Genomic DNA, 22,183 nt, shown 5'->3' on the forward strand with positions numbered 1-22,183 from the left:
CATTGACGTTTGCATTATAATATCCTTTTTTTCTTTCTTTAAAAAATTATTTAATTATGGTTATAGGCTACTGATCAAAATTTGCGCTTCTATACACAGTGTACTAATATAAAAACAAAAATAAATCACAAAATCCGCAGTACAACATCTTTAGTAAATTCTGTTCATAAAGTTTAGTAGTCTGTAGCATAAACACTAACCAAACGTATAGTTATTTTATCTTGTTTATTTTTATTTTTTGTAAGAAAAAAAAAACACCCTTTACCCTCTCACCTGTGAGTCATTCTTGAGTCACTCGTATTAAACGTGGCAGGCATAAAAAGTGGCTGCTAAGCGTTTATCTTTACAATAATTTATGATCAAATACTGTAGGCCAATATTCTGATTTATTCTATCTAATACTCTATCTTTTACCCTTTAATTTTTGCTCTTTTGCTCTTTTCTCATTGCTCTCTGCTCTCTGCTCTATTTCCTTTTATCTTTCTCATAATTACACATATATATAAATAAATATAATATTTATTATATAAATAAATAAACAAACAAACAAGCAAGAACTAAAATTATAGCTAGAAGACTTTTCTGGAGTACAAGAAGAGCGATCATGACTATCTTACATTCATAGTACTATACCTCTAAAAATAAAGGATCATAATAATAGACTAGGCAAGTAACCAAGTAACCAAGTAATAAAGCAGTAAAGTAGTCAAAACCATATATTTTAGCTATGAGGTATGGTGCGATCGGAGATAACTATCTAAGTTTTTGGGTATTTTTTAAAAGTTTATAACTTTTGCAAAACTTAAGTTAATATAATTCTGGACTCTTAATTCGATAGATATGATCATTATCTATAGAATTAAGAGTTTACAATTGCTCTAACTACTCTGAATAAAAAGTCTTAGACTTTCAAAGTTGGGATGTATTGGCCTATTTACAACGGAGTTTACCCGGTTTTTACGATATTGAAACAAGTTAAATGGCTGTCACTGACGGACATTAAATATAATTTCTTAAAAAGGGAAATCACGTGCGTGTGACTTTGACTTTTATTGCGTACCTTTTATTATTTTGGTCTTCCTCAAGTGTTACTACTCAAGCTTAACACACTTATATTTAAAACACTCTAAAATGCCTCGTCCAAAAAAGAGATCAACAATGGCAAAGAAAATAAACAGATCGGCTAGTAGTGGAGCTTTTATTAAAAAAATACAATTGGAAAATGAAGATTATGTGGACTTGGAGTTTGACCATGAAGACGATATTGTTTTGGACGACAGAGAGCTCCAGGGAATGTCAGAAGAAGTTACTTCAGCTGCATATACAAACCAGCTGCTGAAATGGCATGAAGGTGCTGATAAGTCGCTTCGTAGAACTTATCAGAAAAATTCGCGAACAACTGAATGAAGAAAAAGAAAAGCAGATAATGATGCTTCAAATACGCAAGGAAGCTACCGTCTTACAGATAAAGGCTTCTTTATTAAAGTTCAAAAAGAGGCTCCAATTGAATTAAAAGAATCTATTGATAGTGAATTGGAGAACATACAGATTGACAAAATTGCTGTGCTTAAACTTGCACATGAAGATGTTAAGAAAGAGATTTTCCCTTATACTCGCGCAGGTCCTTCTTCTCAGTCAGTTGATGCTTTTGAACTCTGTAAGCTTAAATCAGTTGAATGCTACCTTCGATACAGAATATCAGGCGCCAAAACTATGGAAGCTTCAGAGAAAGCATCGATGGAAACATGGCTTCACAAAAACACTTATCGTCCAGCTGCTATAAGAAAGTATGCCAAAGAGTATGTTGATTTCCGTTCAATTGCCTTACATCAACAAGGAAAGCATTTGAGAAGACATTCTTTATTTTCGGATGAAGATATAAAGTCTACTATCTGTAAATGGATTCAAAACCAGAGACCAGAAAGTCGAAGTCTTATCGAAGTGAAGAAGTACATTGATGGAGAGATTTTGCCAAGAAAGCTTGGTATACCTGGAAATACTTCCACAAATACAATCTGGAAGTACCTTCATGAATGGGGTTATGTGTTTAGAAAGAACTCTAAAGACATTTATTACGACGGTCATGAAAGAGAGGATGTGATTGCATACCGTCAGAAATGGGCAAAAAGAATGATGGTGTACAAGAAGAAAATGGCAACTTTTTCTGAAAATGAAGAAACTGTAGTTTTGCCAGTACTTAGATCCGATGAAATAGAGCATGTTCTTGTTACTCCCGATGAATCGACATTCTACGCAAACGATGGGAAAGATACCATGTGGCTAATGGAAGATGAAAATCCTATCCGTAAGAAAGGTCCAGGAATGTCTCTCATGATCAGTGAGTTCAAGTGCGTATGCCACGGAACAATGGCTAGAGGGGCATGGTCGTCACGAGAGGTATTCCGCCCTGGGGCCGACAGAGATGGGTACTGAACGAGTGCGGATATGTTGAAGCAATTGAAAAACAATGTTATTCCTCTTTTTGAATTGATTCACCCAGGGTGCAAGGCCGTCTTTTCATTTGACCAAAGCACAAATCACAAAGCGTATGGTCAAAATGCTTTGATCTCAAGCAAAATGAATCTAAATGACAAAGAGATTGAAGACGACGATCCTTGTTCTTTGCGGGATACAGTATTTGTCCGGAATGGTGTAGAGGAAGTACAATCAATGTACTACGAGAAGGACGAATGGTTTGCAAAGAAAAGTGGACAATGGGTCCAAAATAAGGTTAAATATGTTAAAGGCGTCCGTCATATTCTGGAGGAGCGTGGTTTGTGGCTTGAGAAGGATCCGTATAATCCTATTAAGAAATGGCGACTAGACTGTAAGAGTAAAGACGCCTCTGAAGATAGCAAGTGCTGTGCACATCATTTTCTGGCTTCACAACCAGATTTTATGTCACAGAAAACTGCTCTTCATGAGGCTGTCGAAGACTCTGGTCATATATTTGAACTTTACCCTAAGTTCCATTGCGAATGCAATTGGATTGAGAGGTATTGGGGTGCCGCAAAGCGTGAAGCTCGCCTCCAGTGTGACTATACGTATAAGTCCCTGGATAAGAATATCCATACTTTCTTGGATCACGCTGGTAAGCTTCCAAATATCCGCCGGTATTACAACCGCTCGTGGCGCTACATTGAGGCATACAGCCAAGAGATGAACGTGAAAGAAGCCAATGATGTTGTAAAAAAATTTACAAAAAAAAAATATACTTCTCATCGCCGTGATGAAGGAAGAGAATAGAATTTTTATCTGTACTTTCTTTATTTTTTATTATTTTTGCTTATAAATTATCTTTATCTCTAATTATTATTTTATTAAATATATCAATTCTACTTTTGTGCTTAGTCTTTACGTTTTGAGTGCTAAATATCATTGAATTTTGATTTTTTTTAAAGGTTGTCGGACATTAAATCATAATTGGCTGGCGGAGTTTTACAGGAGAAAATTGAAACAAATCCAAAAACATTGATACTTATCTCCGATTGCACCATAGTCAAATATCCAAAAATATCCAAATTACCCAAATGGCCAAATCAGTTACTTAATAAAATAAAAAAAAAAAGACTATTTTAAATATTTAGTTTGATGTTACCTTTGAAGAAACCCTTCAAGATCCATTTTCTTTTTTACTCCGCTCGATACTAGGAAACACCTTTTCCCATGCCACCATCTCAACCAATCCCAGAAGACTCACCACACAAGGCTGAGGATGATGTTCATTCACTTGTAATTGCAAAACACGATACCTCGGATACGACTGAATGTCCTTCACCAGCAAGCGAGAAAAGTGATGATGACTCTTTAGAAGACAGCCCACGTCAGGAACTTGGGATGGTGATCAGTCAGCTTCAAGGAATATTGATCGAGAATGAAAAGACATTCTCTCGAGATCATCCGGAGGAAGCCTCTTCTGAAGCTTCTGGGAAAAAAGTTCTCGAGAATCCCTTTACAGAAAACACAAAGCTCAGCGACGGAACTGGCTTTATTGTACCTATGGACCACCAAGAAAATGGAGATATTTATGATAAACAAGGCACCCAGAGTGGATCAGCTGCTCAATATACCAACATAGTCAGTGAAGAAATAATGCCGCCATCCCCCGGTATCCCTCCTCCAGGACACCCACTCGAACACGAAAGATCAAGTGAAGATATGGAATTAGAAAGCTACAGCGACAATCATATAGCAATCAACAAAGCTGCTCTCAAAGAAGTCAAGCAGAATACCCTCTCACCAAGAGAACAAGAGAAGCAAGGTAAATCACAAGGTGTTACTTTAGATATGTACACATACACATGTTACATACACTGCATACATACACACCCACCCGCGCGCGCGTGCACAAAAAACAAGAACGAATTAGTTAATTTTTTTTTATAAAGACGAACCTATGTTACGCGCTATCCGCCATCTATTCAACAACAGATTTATGAAGGCAAAGCGACTCTTTGAAAAACAGGCGGACAGGTATGATTGTCATACTACATTGATTTATTTCATTTCAGTCTCACATTGCATATATCTCAAAGTGATCCCTTGTACGCCCTTGGACTAGGTTCCATGGCATTCCTGAAGGGTAAGGAACCAGAACACTTGACTACAATACTATGACTCTACTAAAATTTTCCAAAAAATAATAATAACCAAATCCTCTATAATATTTAAGCTGTCATGGTAAGAATTTACAAAATCACAAAATAACTAATCAAACATACTATTTACTAATACTAACAATATAACATAATTTTTAATAATAATCTCCATCTATACATTCTCAAGACCACAAACGAAGATACCACAAAAAATGCAATCCAAGTGTTAATGACAACATATAATATGGCAACAGCCCAAATTGATTTGGCTATGAAGAAGTCTGTAGGAGATTCAGTAGTCCAGTACTTTTCAACCTATTACAACTACATCAAGTACTCAAGAGGAAATGCCTTACCATCCAATATGAAGCCTGCATCCGAACGAGACATTGAAGCCAACAAAGTCACCTTTGTTCCCAACGGTGTTCTACGTGCGCATGTTGTCAAGGCTGAAAGTTGTCTTCAAATTGCAATTCTTCAGCTTTTACAAGAAAGTGTAGTTGGTTATATCAAATGTGGAATTAACTTGCGAAGAGGTAACCATCAAGCACCCTGTACTTTTTTTTATTAGAAATATAGATATATAATCAATTCTAACATTCGCTCCATTTATTTTTATTTCTGGTAATAATAATAATATATAAAAAGCCTACACAAGCTACAGTCTAGTTTGGCAAGAGTATAAACGAATGGGCCAAGGATACAATGAATTTATTGATCGCGATACAGTATCTGGTATTCAGTTTGGGTAATTTCTCTCTCTCTCTCTCTTCTTTTCACCTTTGAGGACCTAACACTATTTTCTTGTGCGTGTGTATAGTATCGGAGCAGTTCATTTAGTATTATCTGCCTTGCCCCAAAAGACTCTTCGAATGGTATCTGCCTTTGGGTGGAAAGCAGATAAACACCTTGGATTTGCCTTGTTAAAGATTTGTTTGGAAGACAGACGAGTTCGATCACCCATGGCCTCTCTAATGTAACACCGAGTTTCTTCTTCTTCTTTTTATTCTTCGTATTCGTAAGCTTATATATGTACGTATGTATGTATTGGGTAGGTTACTTGCTTATTATACCGTATTGACATCTCTTTGCCCTCAAATCTTGGCTTCTGAGTACACCCAGCCTGCAATCGAGGTACTTTTGAGCCTACAGAAATACCTTATTTCTCTAAACACTCTCGTTTATTTGATCAAAATAGACACTATTGGACGCCCAAAGATCTTCTCCTGATTCAGCATTTTTCCTTTACTTTGCTGGAAGAACATCCAGACTCGCTCGCAATCTCACCTTGTCAACACAATCCTTTATGTATGCTATTGAAATCAGTAAGAACGAGTGGGCAGAAGTAGAGGTCCTGCAATTGTGCAGTTATGAGATTGGTTTCAATTATATGATGCAACACGAGTGGGAAGAGGCAGCCAATATTTTCGACACTCTCTATAAGGAGAAATACTGGTCGCCTGTTATTCTCCGTTTCCTTCACGGTGCCTGTCTTGATATGATGGGATTGCGCACAGAAGCCATCTTGGCCTTTGCGGATGTGCCTGAATTGGAGGGTACCAAGTCTTCAAGTACCGCCCATGTGGAGAAGTACGTGCTACACAAAGTGGCTGCTTTACAAACCAGTGGCTATCAAGATATGGATATGACATTGTGTGCTCTTGAGTTTATCTGCTTGATGAATTCATTTGATTTTATGAGTCACGAGATGCTTGACAAGAGTATCGCACTCGTAGATCGTGCATTGGGAAGCATTGCAGAAGCCGAGAAGATTGAGTATGGTATCCGCACCCGTGAACTCTTGCCAGACACTCCCCCACCCCAATACTTTGATCAAAGGGGTACTCTCTTATTACTCAAGGCATCCATCTACAATGCCCTTGGACGCCATCAAGACTCAATCATTCACCTCAACTGGATTATTGACCACAAGGAGCAGATCACAACAGACAAATGGGTTGTACCATTCTCTTTCTGGTAAATTACATTTGATGATACTAATATAATAGTAAGCAATAATAGCACTCACTTTTTCAATTATATAATTATATATATATATATCAGGGAAGCGGGTGTTACATCTTGGGGAACTGACAACAGAGTACGCGCACGCGAGTTTTGGGATATGTCACTGAAATATAGCAAATATGATTTTGAATATCGCTTGGCAATGGTAAGCTGTCACAGTCTTGACTTTTTATTTAAGGTTTGTCAGTTGAATTTATCAATGCCTCTTCTTTATCGCCATAGCGCCTTAACCTGGCAATCACAAAAGCACAAGAACTCGGTGTTCCAGCCCCTGAGCAAGCCAAAAACAACGGAAAGACATCAGAGGATATGACCGAGAATTCTAGTACAACAAGCATGAGTAACAACAGTGCTACTGGAAGTTAAGCACCAAAAACCAATAATTATGAAACCAAAGAGAAAGATAAAACAGAAATATAATCTTGAGAGGTGAAAGTATTTAAGCATCCAATATTAATAATAAATAAAATAAAGTCATACCTACAATTAAAGAAGATAAAAGAGAAAGTTTGGAAGACATCCAAGGTCTAGAGGAAGATCCAGAGGGAGAGAGTTTTTGTTCTTCTTCTTCCTTCTTCCTTCTTCCTTCTGCTTGCCTGCCTGCCCGTCTACCTGCCTGCCTGCATACCATAAGAATAATTATATCTTCTCTATATGCACTGTAGTTTTTTTTGTATTGTTTATTAGAGGAGGGGTTATCTAGTGGAAAATTGAATATTCTATCCATTTTCAATTGACACGGCGATTTAATTTCCAATAATTGTTATACGTTTTTCTCAGTTGATGCGATTTAGTGGAAAATGTAAGTGGAAAATTTGGAAATCTGATAAGTTTCCACAACTGCTGCCGGAGTGCTTTGTTTTTTACTGGGTTTGTCCAATCTTTATTTTTAGCAGTCACACTTTTTCCGTTAGATAACGCCTCCTCTAATGTCTAAAAACTAATTTTGATTTGTCCAGAAAAAAACTAACATCGTCTGAATTTAAAGTAGAAACAGTGTATTAAAAAAAAAAGTAGGCAGCAAAGCAGATCTCAGTCAGGACACTTGAGATTAGATATCCATGAAGCGCATAGTCACATTCGAAGAAGAAGGCAAGGATGCCACTGAATGGCAATTCCACGATGCAGACGATTCCTCAAAGCAGCAGAAGAAAAAGCATAAGAAAAAGGGAGGACAGGATCGTGAAGAAAAGTTTAATCCACAAACTACACAGAAACTCGATCACAAGACATTTAAGCAACGGAAGCAGGAAATGCTTGATTTTCGCAAACAGTTGCCAATTTACTCGGGTATAATTATTGCTATTAATAAGAACAACAAAAAAGCACTATATAGAAAAGTAGACTGATAGCCGGGATTGTTTAGGACGTGAGGATATTATTAAGTCTATTCAAGATAATCCTGCTGTGATTATTATGGGTGAAACCGGTAGTGGAAAAACAACTCGTAAGTGTAAAATTGGAAAATTGAATAGTAAAATCTAAGATGAAGAGGGGGAATACTTTCAGAGATCCCGCAATTTATTCTTGAGGCTGGTTTGGCTTCTCGTGAGCTTGGCGGTGTAGCCGTCACCCAACCTAGACGAGTGGCCGCTGTAAATCTCGCCAAGCGTGTGGCCGAAGAAACAATGACAAAACTAGGAGGAAAAGTAATGTATAAAAATACAATCTTCTTTATCTTAGTTCCATAGATGTTAATTGGTAAATATTGAAAATCACTTAGGTCGGTTATACAGTTCGTTTTGATGATACCTCTAGCCCAGAAACAGTGATCAAGTACTTGACTGATGGTATGTTGCTCCGTGAAGTACTTTCAGATGAGCTGCTGCTCAGATACAGAGTAATTGTACTGGATGAGGCGCACGAACGCACATTGCGAACCGATATGCTGTTTGGTATGATAAAAAAGATCCAAAAGAAACGCGCAGAGATGTATCAGCGAGGTGAAGAAGGTATTGAGGAGCTCAAGATTGTTGTTATGAGTGCCACCTTGGATGCTGAAAAATTCAGCGAATTCTTTGATGGGTAAGTTTAGTCTCTAAAAGAAAAAAGTATGGTGTATCTTATACCCTATATCTTCAGTGCAAAGATTCTTTATGTATCTGGCAGACTGTATCCAGTCGATACCTTTTTCACAGATGAGCCTCAGTCTGATTTCTTGGATTCTGCACTGGTGACAATCTTCCAGATCCATGTAAAAAACCCACCAGGAGACATCCTGGTATTTTTACCCGGTCAAGATGCTATCGAAACCCTCACAACTCTTGTAACGGAGTATGCTTCTCAGTTAAGACCTACCCAGCGAAGTCTTTTATGCTGTCCTCTCTTTGCTGCTCTCCCACCAGCACAACAGCAAAAAGTATTTGATCCAGCTCCGCCAAATACCCGTAAGGTTATCCTCTCTACCAATATTGCTGAGACTAGTATTACAATTCCTGGAATCAAGTACGTTGTTGACTGTGGTCTGGCTAAATTGCGTGGATTCAATCCAAAAATTGGTGTCGAGTCCCTTTTGTTGCACCCAGTCTCCAAGAGTTCTGCATGGCAGAGAACAGGAAGAGCAGGAAGAGAGGTATGTGAATAGCCTGCTTATAAATTTAATTGAAGTGTAACTTATCCAAGTACGCAGGCTGCTGGTGTATGTTATCGTCTTTACACTGAGAGTGCATTTAGAGAACTCGAAGATGATACTGTACCTGAAATCAGACGATGTAATCTTGCCTCAGCTGTATTGATGCTCAAAGCATCTGGAATTGATAATGTATTAGACTTTGATTACATGGATAGACCTTCAAGGCAATCATGTGAGTACATACACACATTAAGAAGTACACAGGGCTTACTTTTGTATACGTTGGCGTGTTGTAGTAATCCGTGCATTGGAAGAACTGTATGCACTAGGTGCCATGGATGACAAGGGTAATCTTTCAGAGTTGGGCAAGAAGATGGCCGGTTTCCCCCTTGATCCCACATATTCCAAAGTTCTTATCCAGTCTCAGGAAGATGGCTGCACACTGGAGGCTATTGCCATTGTCTCGTTGCTTTCAGTTGACTCTATCTTTTTCATGCCTTCTGATAAGCGAGAAGAATCTTCTGAGGCTAGACGCAAATTCCTTCATCCAGATGGTGATCACCTTACTCTATTGAATGTTTTAAAAGCATACTGGGAAGTAAAGGGTGATATGGAATGGTGCAAGGAGAATTTTATCAATGTCCGAAATATGAAAATTGCTCTGGTAAGAAAGCTTGGTCTTAGAATCTACAGAAAATCCATAATTTATTCATATCTTTTAATCTCCTTTGTAGGAAGTAAGAGACCAGTTGATCCGGTTCTGTGAACGACTAGAGATCAATCCGTCAGCATCATGCGGGACAGACACAGATGCAGTTCTCAAGTGCTTCCTTTCAGGCTTCTTTCAGAACACCGCTCTACTACAACCTGATGGATCTTATAGAAGTGTTGCTGGTAGCCAGACAGTTAAGATCCATCCAGCATCTTCTATGTTTGGCAAACGCGTAGAAGGAATTATGTACAACGAACTTGTATTTACAACCAAACATTATGTTCGTGGTGTTTCTGCGATACAGTCTTCATGGCTGCCTCTGGCTGCACCAAAATACTTCAATAATGGCCATTAAATGCAACATATGTTCTCATTCTTTTTCTTTTATCATGTTTACCGCCCATACAATCCACTAGACTGAATAATAACAATAAACAACATTATTCTAAATCATTAATTCACTTATAATTTGTGATAAAAAGGCATCTGTCTCATTTATATCGAGTGTTCGTCGCATAGCCCTTGATCGATCTTCGGGACATTCCAGTGTAGACATTTGTATAGGGCGGTAATTGCTGAGTTTCATCGAGTGCTTAAAAGCTTCAACCAACGCTTGTTGTGTTCTCTGACGCTTATCACTATGTAAATGAACAATGGCCATTGTATTGTCTTCTTCATGTCTTCTTCGCTGCCCGCAGCCAAGAAAAGGATGAGGGTCTACAGTTAAAAGATGATCCGAATATATTGTGTCGAGTTCATTGATCATGGCTTCCCACATAGTCGAGCATGAAATCGATTGCCGCACCTTGAGTATGGGCTCCTCCTCCTCTTCCTCCTCAATCTCCATAGATTCATGATGGGATGAAGTAAAGTAATGAGTAATCGAATTGATCGTATTTTTGGATTGAGACTTAGTAGTATGCACAAGATCGGTCCTTGATTTAGTTGGATTAGATTGTGCTATCGACTTGCTAGGTTTTTCCGGACTGCTACAGTAGATGGCAGACAGGGTGGTCCCCTTCATCATGTCTGGCTTAACTGCCTGAGTATTCCTGTGAGGCTTGCGGTGAATGAAACCAAAAGCACTGAGAGTGGACATAATGAAGGGAGGGAGGTGTACAAAGACAGACCAAGCAAAAACAACTTGTCTTTCAAATTGAGCAAAAATAGAAAAAAAAACACGCTCCACAAGGTCGCGTCATAAGCGGGGACGGAGACATATCATTTAACTGGATGTCTCACTTGCCTCAACTTTTTTTTTAAATGTCAAAAAGGAAATGATAGTACTAGTGTCACATAATAATGTCACATAATTTGTCTCTTTGGCTAAGGATGATAATAATTCCAAACGTGATTTTTTATGCTTCCTAACAACGCTTGATTCATCTTTTAACTCGCGTAGGAAATTGGTCACATGTTTGACGCGTAAAGAGTAAACGCGGTTATTGCGTGTCAGTCTCATTGTCCAAATATAGACAAAGACGCGTCGTAGGCTGGATTGTATATTAACCATAGTTGATGATGTTAACTATATTGTTCACTGCCATTCATTTTTAATCACTACTATTAGTAGACTTCTTGGTTTTTATATTTAATAGTATTAAGAGAGTATTTTGTGTTTTTTTTATTTGCTGTTCAGAAGGTTTCCAAAGTTAACTTGTGTTCTTGCCACCTATGTATGTGTATATATAAGTATATACATATTCGACCCAATTCATTGGAGGCAATTTATCTAAGGCTTACCTCAAGAGCTTGTTCAACTTCCAAACGGTTTCTTGCGGCCTCAATCCAATCAGAGGCCAGCCTCTTGGGCCATCCCTTGAGCTGATTGAGTTCACGGGCTGTATTTTCAAGATCGCGGCGATCAAGATAATACTTTGCGCGTGAAAGAGTAGCTTCAACATCGTCGCCCTTAACAAGACCATTCTTCTTAAACAAGAGTTTCGAAATAACCATGCTAATTATGTGGGAGCCAAGTCCACCATCCTCTGGCACTAAAGCAACATGTCGCACCTCTTTTGCGACACGTTCAAATCGATCCGCAAGAGCTTCCAAATGCTCAACACCTTCATGGGCCACACTCATAGGTACAACTTCTAATGCATCGGACAATAGTTGAAATCCCTTGGCACTGTTGCGAAGTGCAGCAAGCTCTTGGTCGAAAGGTTGCTTAGGTCCGTAGATTACACTCTCAAGGGCATCGAGTACAACATGCATTTGATGAATTTGTCTTGATCTATCCAAGTGAGCTGCATTATCAAGTGCCTGGGGTGCAATAGCTACCAGTCGTGGGCGTATTTTCTCAAGTTTCATCAAACGTCTAGCACGTTCCTCTTCGAGCATTCGAGTAATTTGACTCTTGAACTGATGATCGAATACTTGGCTTTGCTCAGCAAGAGCACGCATTCGTTCAAGATCGAGAGTGGATTGTTGGGCATGCAATTCTGCTTTGAGGACTTCACTGAAGGAGCTTTGAGTGTCGGCAACAATTTTCTCGAAAAGTTCCTGAAGTTCTGCAGCCTTGGCTTTTGATCTTTCAAGTGTCTCTGCATAAACCATATCGATATCCCCCCTAGCATCTAGCTTCAATTGTGCTACATCTTTATCCATTTCATCCGCTTCTCTTCCTAGTTCTTTCAGACCCTTCAGGATGGAACGTTCATTATCAGATAGGATATTGCATTGATCATTAAGATTCTTTAAATGATGCTGGGCTTCCTCTACAACTTTTCGTCCCTTGTCTGCAAGCCCAGTTGCATTAAGAATCCTTGCCAGATCCGCCACCACACAAGACAAATCATTTACGATCTCTACTTCAGAAGCCACTTTTGTAATACGGATATCCTCAGGTCGAGTGGTTTGCTCTTGGTGTACGTCGTTGTCCAAAATGGGTCGGGTGCGAGTAGGGGTAGGTCCATTGTATGTCTTTGTGGCACTAGGGGTTCCTGAGACATTGTAGTAGGTGTGAAGAGAGTAGTCATACGCATCTTCTGCTATACCCTGGGCCTTAATAGTATACTCCCGGGCCAAAGCAGCGTATTCATCCGCTTGTTTTTTCAATTCCTTGGCTTTTTCAATCCTCGATTGTAATTCTTTGTTCTCTTCTAGCTCCTCGAGACTGTCAATTATCTGTTGTCCTCCAGGTACGTAGAGTGTATAACTGTCTCGTACTCTTTCGTTCTTCCATGCATAGTAGGCTGCCCCTCCATACACAGCCGCACTTAACAAGAGCCCTCCCGCCAACACAGTCCCGATTTTAGACGAAGATCTACTTGACGTACTTTGCATTCTCTGCATTTTTTTTTTTAGTTTTTTAGTTTTTTCATGAGTGAATTATACAATTCAATTGGGATCGCTTACCTTGGGAACCATGTGATGTTGCTTGAGCAGTGTTCTCATGGGTACAAGACCGCTGCTGGCTACCCGCGAGACTCGTAACATAGATTACTATTTCCTGTATAAGCTATGGTTAAATGAATCCATCGTCAGCTTACTCTCTTTACTTGGAAATCAAAAGGGACGTGTCAAGGCAACACAGTCGCAGCTTATTTTGATGATTTTTACGATGAAGGTAGGAGGAGGGGTGTTTAAAAGACCGCAGATCTGTATGCCTGTATGCCTGTCTATATGCCTGTATGCCTTTGCGTCTATTTATTATTATTATTAAACTTTTAGACTGCATACAAGCCTTTTAAGCGTTACAAACAGTAAATAAATCAACTTTTAATAGACTGTGTATGTGTATATTATTATATATGACTATTTGGAAGTAGGAGGAGAAGTCTATAGAAAATAAAGCCAAAGATACGAAAAAAATGGGTGGTTTTTGGGGATAATTGGAAAAGTAATTTCAAAAGTAGTTTACTTCGTGTTACAATGTAAGTCTTTAAAAGTTTAACCAAGTACCCAATTTTCCTCTTTATCACCTGTTTAAAACATCAAATGTAACCTGCCAGAGTATCCTAAATTATTACAGTAAGTCTTCGTTTTTCGATTCCTTTACTAATACATAATTCTATATGTGACAATCCAAACTATTTGGAGAACTTGCCCGAATTACAGTTTAAGCCTCATTTGAGAGAAATGACAGACAGCTCCCAAGCAAATCCCATTTGTGGAAAAGATAAATTCAATAAATAAGTTCTATAAACAGAAAGCTAAAGAAGTCTTTTTTTTTAAAAAAAAGTTATAGATTATTTAGCCAAAATAAATATGTAATGAACCGAATTCCTGGTGTGGAATTTAAATATATCAAAAAAAAAAGAAACTTATCAAATGAGAAACATGTAGATATACTACACCAAATCCAACAATATAAGTTGTCTACTTAAACTTCTTTTATTCAAGAGAGTATATTAAAAGTAAAATAAAATAGTTATGTTTTTGGTACCTTGTACTCCAACTTTGGCATGAGACAAAACCTATTATGGCATTGGTTTAATTATTATTAAATTAACATCTTCTATGTGCCTTTCTTCTTATATTCTTAATATTGTGGAGTAAATCACAAACAAACATTTCTACACACATACACAGGCAAAATAACCATATAGTGAATCATATAAGAAATGGTAACTATCAAATATTATAGCAAATTCATGGCCAAGAGAATGTCTCGTGTCTTTTGGAATACAGTTATTGCCTGTTAGACTGTGTGAAACAAATTAAAGCCAGTGAATGTGCGAACGGATGAAATTCACTCAATATTTAAACTTTGATCAATTAAAACAATACTTGGAAACAGGATCCATTGCAACCTTGGTGTCGTACGAATGCAGGTCAAAAGACAATAAGCTTGTTAATAAAGGGTATACTAAATTTGTCGTGGATTTAATGTTTATAAAACACAACTAATTTTGAGTGAGAATCAGATATATATATATATAGCTTTATAACTTGGATACAGATTGAACATGCCCGTGAAAATAAATAATTAAAGGTTTCTATTGGATGTTTAAAATTCAAATACTAGCAAACTAGAATACCTGTGCTTACTTATTAAAAGCAATTTGTTATATGTTTAGTCTTAGTTGATAGCTATATTTTGTAATCAAATTGAAGTCTTCATTTCGATAACAGGTTTTGTACTGAGTTGGACTATTTTACACCAGCTACATTTTGGGTATGTACACTTTTAATTTTTTTTATTGTAGAAGAGAAAGTACATTTCTTGTAAAACTCCAAGCCAGAGCTTCGACATATCATTATATTAAAGGCATTTGAGGACGTATAGACTGTATGTATTCTATAATACACATAATCTTTTCGCAATTAATTCATAAAATACTTATTGTTGAGTGCATATAAACGCGTAAAATGTATATTGAACACTCAGACTACTTGATTCTTAAACTTGCTTTGCCTTTATTTATTTCTACTCATATATAGTAAATTTATACTCATTTATACAGGGGGAATTTAGGATATTTTATGCTGAATGGATTATAACACACATATGTCAACATATTGTCATTTTTATAAGGGTCGTTCATCTAGTAATTTCCCTTACAATGGCTTTTGCAAACATGTATTTCTATACATTTTATGACGTGGCAAGCAATATGAAACAGCATACGTTGTAAGTCCTATCCAACCATTGAAAGCTTAAATCATATAAAGAAAAGGTCGGCCCTATGCAAGAGTGATCAACTAAACAAACAAATAAACAAACATTAAAGCATCCATAGCTTTGCTGAAACCATTGGTAATAAATACAAGTTCAATGTCAGCCCTCTGACTGTCAGTTATAAAAGGCGGAGTCGTGGCTTGCCATTACTTCATTTACTACTTCATTTACCATTTCACTTATTCACTTATTCAATCTTCAATCCCCATTACTCGTTCCTAATGTCTGAACAAGAGAAGATCAGAGCCTCAGTTGAAAGACAGTTTGTCGAGTCAGGAGAGAAGGACAGGTATGTATTAAACATATGGTTGTATCAAATACTTATTTCAAGGTTTAGACTACTCCAACTTCTTAAAGAACGTCTGACTGATTTTGGGTGGAACGACAGACTCTATGCACACTGCAGAGGTAAGCTCCAAATACCCGGGTATATAATAAATTGCTGACCCAGCTCTTATGGAACCATTACAACAGAAACAATTTTGAACAGAAAGCTCGAGAACGTTACTCTCGATAAGCTTGTCAACGAAGCTTCCGATTATGGTCGAAGTAAGATTGTTTTAAATAGCGTTTCTTTCTTTCTCTTCATGTGTTCGAATATTTATCAGATTCTAATAAATATTTACTTATAGACACTATTCACGATTCCATCAAGAAAGAAGTTTTGGCAAACATCAGAGAGTTCTTGGACGAGAATCTCGACTAAATTTTATACACATTTTTTATGAAACCTCCAGTTATCTAAGCAACAGTCACCTGGTTGACTTCCTCTACTACACCTCTAAGCTTCTTGACAGGCTCCTTAAGCTGTAGACGCATAGCATAAGCATCTTCTCCATCAGCATAATATTTCTTTTCAATATCATGTACACTATAGTAATATTATAGTAATTACAATCAATACACTGGGTGATATTTTCCCCATTTTTATTTTTATAAATAACACAACTTACGAGAATTTAAGAGTGTCTCTGTAGAGACCGATGGCAGCACGGTTAGTCTTGCGCACATGAAGAGAGACATAGTGTGCACCAAAAACTTCGACCATTTGGCGAGTGGATTGCTGCATCATCTTCTCAGCCAAACCAAGACGTCTGTATGTACGCATTACAGAGAGAGAAGTGATGTGCCCATGAGGAGAGCTGTTGTCTTCTTCATCCCTAAAACAACCCAAAAAACATCAGTAAAAAGAAAAAGAAGGAAACAGCCTAAATAATTTATTCTATCCTCTTATTTTCTGTCTTAAGCATTACATCTTTGCCAAAACATAACCGACAATCTTTCCCTGGTCATCTTCGGCAACGTAAGAAAGCTGGGGCCAGGACAGGGCGTGGTATAAATCTGATGAAGGGTGTCAATCAACAACATCAAATAACAAAGTTTCAAATAAAGAAGACTTGCAATACTTCATCTGGTAGTTCTCGGGCAAGTCAAGAAGATTGCAGTTCTGGACTGCCATCAAATCTTCCACCTGTGCCATTCATATGAGTATTTGACTAGTCCATGTTAAAATTCTTCTTACGGTAGCCTGTCTAATGTTCATTGCGATTGTTTGCCTTGCAAGGGGGACGGCGCGTTCGCAGGATTTTTGGGATTTCGCTTGACTCCGATAAGCCACCGTCTCACACTTCTTCCAGAACACCGAATTTTTCTTCTTCTTTTTGAGTGGTCTATGCTTCCCATCTGTATATATTACTATTTTGAATATATTTTATAACGTGTGTGTAATTGATAATTTAAGTTAGATGAATATTAATAATTGGTTCTAAAAAGCCAATATATATATGTATCTATATATCTATATATTAATAATATTTGCTATAATATTATTAATACTGAGTTTAGCTGGAAGACATTTCCATTCCCTCTTTTACTCTCCATATGTCTTTACTTCCTGACTCTCTTATCTCAATACCCATGAGAGCAAAGAAGATTGGGTAGTGTAAAGTTCGTTCTTACTCTTCTTCTTGTTCTTCTTCATTTATTGCTATAATGGCTCGCATCTCCGCCATCGAAAGACCAACGACTGACCAATAGTTGGGTCGTGTGTTGACTGCAAATGGGAACGCATGTCCTAAATGCAATTTGGGGAAGGTGGGACCACACACGGGAAAAGTAAATTTCTACAATTTATTACAATCTCACAACGACCAAAGACAGTTTTATTGTTATTATTACTATTGGGGATTTTTTTTAATAAGCCTTGACCCCTCTTCTTGTTCGCTTCTCTTTTTTCTCTCTTTTTTTTGTGGTATCTTTATTCTATAATATTCGTCCAAAATGCTGTCTGGCGAGGACAGCAGAACAGTCGCCACCACTCGCTCTGCTCTGTCCACACAAAAATCTATTCCTTTGCATAAACCTATTCAGCTAGCTGCCATCTCAAACTACAAGCTAGCTCAGCTTACATTTGCACCACCCGATCTTCATTCACTTCGCAAAACTGCCATCATTAAGAATGTCCTGGAGACAATCTACAAAGAAACACCCCCGCAGTGGCTGGACCAACTAACTCGCTGGACCTTTTTTACACCCGAGTAAGTCTATCATATATCACTTGTTTTATTGGCTTTTTTTTTCTTTATTAGTGACACCTTTGTTTTCATTGATGAATTTAGATCACTTCAAGATATGACACAAGATGGACTCGAAGAAATGTTTAGTGACTATTTGCGTATAATGGAAGCATTCAAGCCTAATCAGCAACAGCAAGAAGAATACGACGAAGAAGAAGACGAGGATTTGTGGAACGACGAAGATCAGAAAAAATCTTTCGGAATCACAGAATCATCGATATTTTCTCATCCAGGGGCATCGTTATCCGATGAATCCCTTAACAGACCTCAGCGACCCTCACTGGATGATAGGGCATCACTGGAAATCCCCGAGGACAAAAAGAGCCGCCGGCAGAGTGTAACACCTGTCAATAGAAATCGGCTGAGTTGGACAAGCGACACGGGTATCACCTCAAGTGTGGTGGCCCAGCACCTGGCAAACGAAATCATGAACCTTTTTGACATGGAATTCTCGGTTGATATACATGTAAACACTGCACCAAAGCTACCAGAACTTCCGTTTCATAATCATGCAAGCCGCCGCAAATCAAAGCGCATGTCTACAGATTCATTTATGGCACTCATACCAACTTTTGAGGCATTCACTGTCGATGAGAAAACCTATCCCCGCACACGGCCTCGTAATATGTCCAACCCAATAATTTCTGAAAATACTCCACCTCCTCGCCGCCGCTCTTCTAGTCTTCCTCTTACACCAGATCCCAAACCAAAGCAATCCCCAGTTTTGCCACAACGCTCTTCCTCTCTCAAATACCGTCAAAATACCCCTGCCAAAAAGAGTTCAACTTCTCTAAAGGTAGACCCTTATATTCAACCAATAGCCAAATCACAATCATCTCCATCTTCATCTTCATCCTTGGATGTAAATAATCGTGAAAGACAGTTTAAGAGCAGTGAGTTTCTCGCAGGACGGACACATGTTTTGGGTGACGAATCTTCGGACCCCTCAAGACAACCTTTGCGCCGACTGGCTTCTCTTGTACATTATGAGCACGGATATAATAATAATAGTAATACGAGTACTAGTAGTCTTCATCCTTCACTTTGTTCAACCTCTTCATTTTCTTCATCTGAAGCTGGCTCCTTGACAAGAGCGGTCCCAATGACATTGCATGAAAAATCATCAAATTCAGAGAGACTAGTAAAACAGCGCAGCCATCAACTAATTCGCCCTTCTATTGTTGACGCCAAAGAGATCAGACGTTCTCAATCTCTCGGGCGTTATAATTCCAAGAAAAACAAACAACCATCTTTAATGGAGCGGACCTCATCCAAACAAGGTAACGGCGTCCCTCCAGCCTTTTACAAGCATGATAAGAAGCAACCCGACTTGTCACGGTCTAGATCGGCCTTTATTAAGATCGGGAAAGGTTTGCGCACCAGGCGCACTCACAAAGAAGACACCAATGGATTTTCAGAAGCAAGCATGGCGCACGGTGAATCTCTTAAAGAGAATATGCCGCATGGTAACAGATTTGTTCAACGTATGGCTACACTTGGTAAACGGATGAGACTTCAAAGAGCTTAAATTGTTTCAAAGAAGCAAAATAATTATACATACATACACATACACTCTCGCACACTCAATTCATATATATATAATGAAAAATGAAAAAAAGCTAAAATTTTCATTTTGTTTTTGGACTCTGGAAAATCCCCTTTCTCACTTGATAGTAAAGATAGGAATACCAGTTTTTTTTGTTGATTTATATTTTATTAATTATTATAATTTTAAATGATTTTGCAAGTTTATAAAACATTAACAGACAATAGACTCGATGTTTGCACTAGGCATATCAATTGTATAATGAGCTGGGACAATGTAAAGAGAACCTTGACAGTTTCTCTCGGTCCAGAGTGCACAGTGTGTGCTGCCTTTGTTTTCGACCTTTTTGGTTGTAAAAGTGTTGGAAAATGTGGTGCATTTGTGGTCAGCACCCAATACGCCCGAACTCTTTGAGTCGTCACCGTGTAAAATCAATCCAGCGTCTGGATCTCCGAGTGCAGCCAATACAGGAGAAAAGAGAGTGAGAGTAACGACGAAGAAAATAAAGATGTCAGAGAGATGCATTGTTGTAGTTGTCTTTGTAATGTGTAAAGTAGATTAAGTAAGAAAGAAGAGGAATAAGTTTGATTTCATTTTTCTGATTTTATGCTTACATGTCTCACGGCTATTGGACTTGATCCAATAGCATCAAGCAACCTACACACATATTAAATAGATAATATCAAGACAAGGGTCATTACAAAATGGACTCTTAAAAAAACCAAGACTGTCTTCTAATACTTAAGCTCAGTCATTCATTCGTCATTCATTATAGTAATACGTCGGTTGTCTACAGTCTGCATTTTTTTTTTTAGTCTCAAAGCCATACAAAAACCATTTTTTTTAATTCTATTGACAACAGTGGCTTTGATATTAATAAATAGATATAACTGTGTGTAGGAGAGGGTACAATAAAGAGCCTCTTCGTCGGATACTGTATTGTCTGCTTCACAGTTTTTGACAATCCTCTTTTAGAACCACGTCAATAAAACTTGAATCTTGTCGCATCAAAGCGGGTGGACATCCATACTGTCTTTCTTGATCAGAAAGCGCCAGACCGGATCTTGCCCAGAACATCCCTAACCTTAACCAGACTGATTCTTCGAAAAGACTTTGGATAGGACGTGGTCCATGCAAACCCAGTCGTAAGTGGCGTACAAACACATAGAAATCACACACAGCCACCAAACGATCTCGGCACGCACGGTCCAACCACTGCCACTCTTGATCTTGGTCCCGCAACCGGAACCTAAATACATCTTTACTACTGCTACTACAACCAACAACACTGCCAGTCAATTTGATTTCCAATCCACATCCAAAGCAATGGAACATCTCTACTGATTGCCGAGAAACTGACTTTTTTCGGCCTAGAGTAGAAGTACCGTTACTAATGCTGAACGAAGTACGATGGTCGTTTTGTTGAGTTTGATACAAGAGCCTATCATGTCGTTCAATAAAACACGGTTGGTGTACAATTGTATCCAGTAGTCGACGTACAGACAAACGAGATTTAGGTCCTAGCCGAAGGCAAGGCTCAATATCTCGTTCCACACATTGTTTTATAAAATACAGACGGTTGATCTGATCCATGGGTGTAGTGGCCAACTGGCTCAAGAATGCTTCGAATACACTCAAGGCACGAGGAATTGGTATTAAGTGCCCTAAAGAAGGTTGGTTGATATCTGAGGATGGATGACTAGATTCATTTTCTAGTCGATGGCGCAGTTCACTTAGTTGCGTATGTTCATGGTCTAGTTGTTCGCGAACCAGCCCTAGCTCATGCGTCACCTGTCGTGTACGTTGTTCAGCTGCATCCCTTTCTCGCCTCTCACATGCAACCATGGCATTAGCTTGTTCAAACAAACATCGGGAAAGATCTTCTAATTCAGACTCAAGGTGCTGTTTAGCTTTACTAGCATTGTCAGCCTGTTGGGTCTCGATTTTGCATTGACTTTTGAGTGCAACTAACTTGGCTTGAAGGGCCTCGATTTCTCGTATCTTGTAGGACAACTGTTGCTCAAGTTCGCGAATCCGTATCTTGTCATTTTTGTGTGCGACAATACCAAAGTCATAACTAACACTAGAGGTGATACCATGATCAGGTGAAGACAGCAAAGATAACGACGATGAGCGAGTGTGAAGACCAGATGAAATAAGAGAAGACGCAGAGCGAGATAGATGAGCTGGGGCAAGTTTGAGAGTAGCTGGTACTTGAAGATAGTTTGAAGAAGACAGTTCGACAGCTTTGTCACCTAGCCATGGAGAATGTTTTACTGTTGTGGGTGGAGGTGTAGAGCTCTTGGGACCTGTTCGTTTGATGTCGGGGGTGCTGGAAGGCAAAAGGTTGAGACGCATAGAAGCTGTCCAGCCCATGAGAATTATAAGAATAGAAAGGGACTGCAGTTGAGCACCAAGTCAGTCTTGTTTTAAAATGTTATAAGCAGACTACATTTACTGATTCGACTGGTGAAGAATGGTGTAGCGTGGTGGTATGTATATCGGAAATTTCTTTTTATGTTTCC

The 22,183-nt window shown here is 38.4% G+C and overlaps 8 protein-coding genes across 8 annotated transcripts; 4 read left to right on the forward strand and 4 right to left on the reverse strand.

Moving 5' to 3' along the window:
* Positions 1 to 1,158: 1,158 nt before the first annotated feature.
* Positions 1,159 to 3,372, forward strand: PHYBLDRAFT_168203 (hypothetical protein; the record flags this gene model as incomplete). The annotated part of the gene is made up of 4 exons (XM_018435818.1): positions 1,159 to 1,369; positions 1,448 to 2,338; positions 2,501 to 3,186; positions 3,352 to 3,372. 4 exons carry the CDS (start codon positions 1,159 to 1,161, stop codon positions 3,370 to 3,372), a joined length of 1,809 nt encoding a protein of 602 aa, XP_018291809.1.
* A 294-nt stretch (positions 3,373 to 3,666) lies between these two features.
* PHYBLDRAFT_145239 (hypothetical protein) lies at positions 3,667 to 6,992 on the forward strand (the record flags this gene model as incomplete). Its single annotated transcript, XM_018431393.1, has 11 exons — positions 3,667 to 4,261; positions 4,389 to 4,473; positions 4,536 to 4,582; positions 4,673 to 4,680; positions 4,786 to 5,134; positions 5,247 to 5,346; positions 5,419 to 5,574; positions 5,654 to 5,732; positions 5,797 to 6,575; positions 6,663 to 6,771; positions 6,849 to 6,992. The coding sequence occupies 11 exons, from the start codon at positions 3,667 to 3,669 to the stop codon at positions 6,990 to 6,992; spliced, it is 2,451 nt and encodes an 816-aa protein (XP_018291810.1).
* Positions 6,993 to 10,355: 3,363 nt separating this feature from the next.
* Positions 10,356 to 11,423, reverse strand: PHYBLDRAFT_64730 (hypothetical protein; the record flags this gene model as incomplete). Its single annotated transcript, XM_018441343.1, has 2 exons — positions 10,356 to 11,053; positions 11,153 to 11,423. The coding sequence occupies 2 exons, from the start codon at positions 11,421 to 11,423 to the stop codon at positions 10,356 to 10,358; spliced, it is 969 nt and encodes a 322-aa protein (XP_018291811.1).
* A 58-nt stretch (positions 11,424 to 11,481) lies between these two features.
* Positions 11,482 to 12,304, reverse strand: PHYBLDRAFT_133554 (hypothetical protein). Its single transcript, XM_018429577.1, has 2 exons — positions 11,654 to 12,304; positions 11,482 to 11,582 (listed from the first exon to the last, which is right to left on the reverse strand). The coding sequence occupies exons 1-2, from the start codon at positions 12,251 to 12,253 to the stop codon at positions 11,535 to 11,537; spliced, it is 648 nt and encodes a 215-aa protein (XP_018291812.1). The 5' UTR covers positions 12,254 to 12,304; the 3' UTR covers positions 11,482 to 11,534.
* A 3,116-nt stretch (positions 12,305 to 15,420) lies between these two features.
* Positions 15,421 to 16,100, forward strand: PHYBLDRAFT_168208 (hypothetical protein; the record flags this gene model as incomplete). Its single annotated transcript, XM_018435819.1, has 4 exons — positions 15,421 to 15,488; positions 15,598 to 15,825; positions 15,868 to 15,944; positions 16,027 to 16,100. The coding sequence occupies 4 exons, from the start codon at positions 15,421 to 15,423 to the stop codon at positions 16,098 to 16,100; spliced, it is 447 nt and encodes a 148-aa protein (XP_018291813.1).
* Positions 16,101 to 16,202: 102 nt separating this feature from the next.
* Positions 16,203 to 17,079, reverse strand: PHYBLDRAFT_177524 (hypothetical protein; the record flags this gene model as incomplete). The annotated part of the gene is made up of 5 exons (XM_018437899.1): positions 16,203 to 16,407; positions 16,490 to 16,696; positions 16,790 to 16,877; positions 16,938 to 17,007; positions 17,059 to 17,079. 5 exons carry the CDS (start codon positions 17,077 to 17,079, stop codon positions 16,278 to 16,280), a joined length of 516 nt encoding a protein of 171 aa, XP_018291814.1. The 3' UTR covers positions 16,203 to 16,277.
* Positions 17,080 to 17,776: 697 nt separating this feature from the next.
* Positions 17,777 to 19,737, forward strand: PHYBLDRAFT_77827 (hypothetical protein). Its single transcript, XM_018443304.1, has 2 exons — positions 17,777 to 18,073; positions 18,125 to 19,737. The coding sequence occupies exons 1-2, from the start codon at positions 17,817 to 17,819 to the stop codon at positions 19,638 to 19,640; spliced, it is 1,773 nt and encodes a 590-aa protein (XP_018291815.1). The 5' UTR covers positions 17,777 to 17,816; the 3' UTR covers positions 19,641 to 19,737.
* Positions 19,738 to 19,871: 134 nt separating this feature from the next.
* On the reverse strand, positions 19,872 to 22,034 carry PHYBLDRAFT_168211 (hypothetical protein; the record flags this gene model as incomplete). Its single annotated transcript, XM_018435820.1, has 3 exons — positions 19,872 to 20,195; positions 20,273 to 20,315; positions 20,611 to 22,034. 3 exons carry the CDS (start codon positions 22,032 to 22,034, stop codon positions 19,872 to 19,874), a joined length of 1,791 nt encoding a protein of 596 aa, XP_018291816.1.
* Between the last annotated feature and the right edge of the window lie 149 nt (positions 22,035 to 22,183).

Source organism: Phycomyces blakesleeanus (assembly GCF_001638985.1).
Source record: "Phycomyces blakesleeanus NRRL 1555(-) unplaced genomic scaffold PHYBLscaffold_10, whole genome shotgun sequence".
NCBI lineage: Eukaryota > Fungi > Mucoromycota > Mucoromycetes > Mucorales > Phycomycetaceae > Phycomyces > Phycomyces blakesleeanus.